This window comes from Crocuta crocuta, unplaced genomic scaffold, assembly GCF_008692635.1.
Source record: "Crocuta crocuta isolate KB4526 unplaced genomic scaffold, BGI_CrCroc_1.0 scaffold301, whole genome shotgun sequence".
In the NCBI taxonomy this organism is placed as follows: Eukaryota; Metazoa; Chordata; class Mammalia; order Carnivora; family Hyaenidae; genus Crocuta; species Crocuta crocuta.
Window position 1 is genome coordinate 1,351,146 of NW_027527544.1, and position 5,686 is coordinate 1,356,831.

At 40.2% G+C, this 5,686-nt stretch overlaps 1 protein-coding gene across 2 annotated transcripts in view; it reads left to right on the plus strand.

Moving 5' to 3' along the window:
- Positions 1-5,686, plus strand: part of SYTL5 (synaptotagmin like 5) — a 102,645-nt gene that overhangs the window by 68,072 nt on the left and 28,887 nt on the right. For both annotated transcript variants that reach the window (XM_077765253.1, XM_077765259.1), the window contains exons 7-8: positions 2,835-2,964; positions 5,230-5,336. In XM_077765253.1, the coding sequence (XP_077621379.1) occupies positions 2,835-2,964; positions 5,230-5,336 (237 nt within the window). The remainder of the gene's footprint in view (positions 1-2,834; positions 2,965-5,229; positions 5,337-5,686) is intronic.

The window sequence follows — 5,686 nt, forward strand, 5'->3', positions numbered from 1 at the left end:
AGAGAGCCAGGGCTAAGACTCGGAAGTGGGAACATGCCTGGTATGTTTAAGGAAGAACAAGGAGGCCAGTTTGGCTGTTGCAAATGAACAAATGGCAGAGGAGTAGGACGTGAGCTCAGAGAGGTAATAGGGACTGACCGCTGTGTGCACTTTGACATTTAGTGGGAATAAACTGGGGACCGTTGGAGGGTATTGAGCAGAAGAGTGACGTGATGTGGCTTCTTTTTTCTTTTCTGTTATGTTTTATTAGGTTGTTTTTTTTTTTTTTTACTCCAGTATAGTTAACACACAGTACTATTTTAGTTTCAGGGGTACAGTATAGTTAACACACAGTACTATGTTAGTTTCAGGGGTACAGTATAGTTAACACACAGTACTATGTTAGTTTCAGGGGTACAGTATAGTTAACACACAGTACTATGTTAGTTTCAGGGGTACAGTATAGTTAACACACAGTACTATGTTTTAGTTTCAGGGGTACAGTATAGTTAACACACAGTACTATGTTAGTTTCAGGGGTACAGTATAGTTAACACACAGTACTATGTTAGTTTCAGGGGTACAGTATAGTTAACACACAGTACTATGTTTTAGTTTCAGGGGTACAGTATAGTTAACACACAGTACTATGTTAGTTTCAGGGGTACAGTATAGTTAACACACAGTACTATGTTAGTTTCAGGGGTACAGTATAGTTAACACACAGTACTATGTTTTAGTTTCAGGGGTACAGTATAGTTAACACACAGTACTATGTTAGTTTCAGGGGTACAGTATAGTTAACACACAGTACTATGTTAGTTTCAGGGGTACAGTATAGTTAACACACAGTACTATGTTAGTTTCAGGGGTACAGTATAGTTAACACACAGTACTATGTTAGTTTCAGGGGTACAGTATAGTTAACACACAGTACTATGTTAGTTTCAGGGGTACAGTATAGTTAACACACAGTACTATGTTAGTTTCAGGGGTACAGTATAGTTAACACACAGTACTATGTTAGTTTCAGGGGTACAGTATAGTGATTCAGCACTTCCGTACACACCTGGTGCTCGTCATGATGAGTGTGATGTCCATAATCCAAAATATGTACAGAACTTAGACAACTCAGCACCCAAAGCCTAATCCAGTTAAAAAGTAGGCAGAAGATGTGGCTTCTCTTTACAGAGGATCTGGAGGCTGTGCTGAGAAGCGGCTGTAGGGGAACAAGTGGAGAAGCCAAGAGACCAGTTAGGAAGCCATTGTCTTACTGCAGGTGAGACACCAGGCTTCGGAACAAGGAGCTGGAAGTGGAGCCTGTGAGTCCCGCACACTGTTGGTGGGACGGCACGCCGGTGCGGTGCAGCCGCTGTAGAAAGCAGTCCGGAGCTTCCTCGGAAACGTAACAATTGAAGGAAGTACCCTGTGAGCCAGCAATTGTGCTACTGGCCGGCTGTTTACTCAAAGAAAAGGAAAACACTAATTCAGAAAGATGCACGCACCCTTATGTCTGTTGCGGCATTATTTACAATAGCCAAGACACGGAAGTAGCCCTGGCGTCCACCGTACGTGAATGGGTAGAGAAGATGTGGTTCATATATACAACAGAATATCGCTCACATAGAAAAGGATGAGCTCGTACCACTTGTGACAACATGGATGGACTTAGAGGGTATTATGCTAAGGGAAGTCAGAGAGAGCAAAATACCACATAACCTCACTTAAATGTGGAATCTAAAAATCAAAATAAATGAACAAACCAAGACAAAACCAGAAACAGATTCATATGTACAGAGAGCAGACTGGTGGTTGCCAGGGGAGAGGGGAATGAGGGATGGGTGTAATAGGGGAAGGGGATTAAGAGGTACAAACTTCTATTTATAAAATAAACGAGTCATGGAGATGAAAAGTAGAGGATAGGGAATATAGTCAGTAATATTGTAATAACATTGTATGGTGACAGATGGTGACACCACGTATTATAGTGAGCCCTGCATAATGCTCAGAATTGTTGAATCACTATGTTATCTACCTGAAACTAACATTACATGGCAATGATACTTCACTAAAAATAGTTATCACCTAAATACTGAATATAAAAACTAAATATTTATTTAAAATAGCAACTCTTCCTATAATGCAACTTCAGAAAGATAAATTATGAACTTAAAAAAAAAAAACAGCAGAGGCTGTGAACATCCAGATTCTATAAATATTTTTAAGGAAAAGCCAAAAGGCATTCAGACAGACTGAGTAAAAATAGAAGATTTCTTTAAATACTTACAGTCTGAATTGTACTTGCTGGTAAGTTAAAAGGCAGATTTAACGTTTTTAAATATTTATACTATGCTCAGCAAGCAGTACTGTTCAGTAGCCAGAAAAGTGCATTGATAGTTGACGATTACCCTTACTTTGGGGGCAACTTAACAAGGAATGATACTCAGAATATTTAGTAACTGGTATGGCACAGGCACTGAGCTCTCAGAAGAGACTTGTGCACAAGGCTGGGGCAGTAAGTATCCTGGGGTCCCTTCTATGCCATGTGTTAACCTGGATTGCAGGTCATGGTCATCTGTTAAATGGGGGTGGAGGAGGTAAGGGGTCCTTGAGGAAAGAGAATTTTGAGAGTGGGGACAAACACTGGAGAAAACAGAATACTAAGCCCGCATCTTCCTCCGAGGATGTGAAGACAGCCGTATTCTTACATAGAGTTCATTTAAGACCAGGGTTATCCCTGCATTAACTTTCTTGCTAATCAACCTGAGTGTGGTTTTACTGAAGTCTATTCGTATGATTTTAAAGTAAATTACAGTCATTATAGTGTTCTTTTTTCATTTTTACTTGGTGAGAAGGAACATGGTTTTGAAAAGTCCATGGATTTGGCTGCCCTTGGAAGCACATCTGAGGACCTCACAAAGAGTCATCGCAGAAACACTTCTGGCACACCTTCCATAGCTGTGTCTGAGGTCTCCCTCTCTTCAGGTGGGCATTCGCAGCATGACTACTCTTTTTTTAAGTTTGTTTGTTTGTTTGTTTATTTTGAGAGAGAGCGCGCGCGCATGTGAACACAGGGGAGAAGGAGAGAGAGGAGCGAGAGAATCCCAAGCAGACTCTGCTGTTCTTGCAGAGCCTGACACAGAACTCCATCTCATGAACCTTGAGATCATGACCTGAGCCAGAATCAAGAGTTGGAAGCTTAACTGATGGAGCCGCCCAGGTGCCCTGGACTAAATCATTTGGAATTGACAGTCTTGTGTGATATTAAATGGGTATTTTCATGCTTTGGAAAATAATCATCTGTACCTTGACCCGTGATGGTAGGTCTCTTCCGTAAGAACAGCTTAAATGTGGGCCCAGGTGATGCCTTGAGCCTCTTGCTTTCATGCAAAACCCATTTATTAAGTGTATATACTTGTCAGTCATCACTGCCAAGTTTCAGAGCTATACCAAACATCAGTATAGGAGTGTAGGAAATACAGTTGGTTCATTTGGTAGAAAGATAAAGACACTTTTCCAGAATTCAAGGAAATGACATTTCAGTAGGCATGGTGGTCTAAAATGCCCTATATCTAGAAAGACTTATCATCCTGTGGTTTAAATAAAAAGTTACTTGCAGTCAGCATTAAAGTGAGTAATGACCCTTTTCATTTGGATGGTACATTCAAATACTGTATACCATTTCACTTCTCCGTCACAACAACCTTGTGAAGCAGGTGTTATTTACATTGCAATTTTATTACTTATGAATAAGAAAATTCTTTAGAGAAGTTTGCCATGGTCCCTTGTGTAGAATTAAAATCATGACAAAATCCTCAACATGGGAAAGTTAACAGTTACCTAATGATGACATTTGCATAAGGCCTGAGGCTAGATTCTGTGTGCTGAGTGGAGGAGTCTTTCCTAGTCCGGTAGCTCACGAAGGGTTTNCTCTTGTGCTTTGAGTATATACTCTGTGTCAGGCACTGCGGTAGGCACTTCTGCAGTGTTTAATTTACCATTTCAAACTCCACTACGAGCTTGCTTTCTAGAATCTTTCTCATGATGAACAACTTTATCTATCCCGGCAGGGCTTTGACATAAAATTGCTCTGTGTAAATGAACTTTGTCTTAGTAAATTGTCTACAGCATTACTGAGTGGTACATTGTTTTTTAAATTACATTTTTAAGGAGCACCTGGGTGGCTCAGTTGATTAAGCATCTGACTCTTGATTTTGGCTCAGGTCCGAATCTCGTGGTCATGAGATTGTCCTCCACATCAGGCTCTGTGCGGAGTGTGGAGCCTGCTTAAAATTTTGTCTTTCTCTCTTGCTCTCCCTCTCTCCCCCATTCAGTCTCTCTGTTTCTCTCTTTCAAAAAAAAATAATAATAAAGAAAAATTAAAAGAAAAATTAAACAATTACATTTTTTTTATTTTTATTTTTTTTACAAATAGTTTATTGTCAAATTAGTTTCCACATAACACTCAGTGCTCATCCCCAAAGTGCCCTCCTCCATGCCCATCCCCCCTCCCCCCCACATCCATCAGTCCTCAGTTTTTGTCAGCATTCAAGAGTCTCTCATGGTTTGCCAAACAATTACATTTTTAAAAACAAAATGTTCCTCTGACAAAAGAATGTTCTAGTGCCTAAAGAAATGGAACTTCCTCTCAATGTACCTATGGCCACTCCCTTATTATATGAAAGAAATTTGTTATGTCATTTAATAGCATTTTGTGTCAAATACGAAAACACAGTGAGTTCTCTAGATATATAAATCAAGAAGGATTAATGCTTTCTTTTTTTCTAAGGGCTCATTGTATTTTGTGGCCCCATTCTATGAGAGTTGTTCAGCCTATAAGAAAAACAGAAACCTTAACCAGCCTAAACATTTACATTTNAAAGTACATTAGCATAAACAGCATGAAGTTACTCTGACTTGCTTTCTTGACATTCCATGCCCTGTGCCTAGAAGAATGGAAATAATGATAAAACATTTGCAATGAAAAATGAGACTGTAGCACCTGGGTGGCTCAGTTGGTTAAGCGTTTGACTTCAGCTCAGGTCATGATCTCATGGTTTGTGAGTTTGAGCCCTGCATCCGGGTCTTTGCTGCTGGTGCAGAGTCTGCTTCAGGTCCTCTGCCCCCCTCTCTTTCTGCGCCTCCCCAGCTCACACACTCTTTCTCAAAAATAAACAAACATTGAAAAAAATGAAGTCTTCTAACAAAATAAGCTGATTGATGTCTCTCCTTTGCTCTCCCTTCCTCCAGACCACAGTCGATCTGAGTTAGATTTGAGTGGGTCATTTCAAGAAGACTTGGAGAATGCTGTAAACATAAGAAGCGAGTCTGTCCCTGGAGCTTTAGACAAAGACTTGGTAAGTTGGATGTGGAAGAAAGTCTAATGATCATGAGGAAAGGGCACACAGTCTTGTTCCAAACCTTCCTGCTTTTAGGTGAGAATAAAGTGAAGATATATGATAATCTGTTTCTACTAGTCTTCACAACAAATGTATAAAAGCAACTAAAGCATGATTTAGAAGGGCTCCTGGCTCAGTTGGTTGAGTCCAACTCTTGATTTAAGGTCGTGTCATGATCTCATGGCTGTGAGATCAAGCCCCATGTCATCAGGCTCTGTGTGGGGTGTGGAGCCTGCTTAAGATTCTCTCCCTCTCTCTCTCTCTCTCTCTCTCTCTCTCTCTCAATTAAAAAAAAGAGGAAAATTATT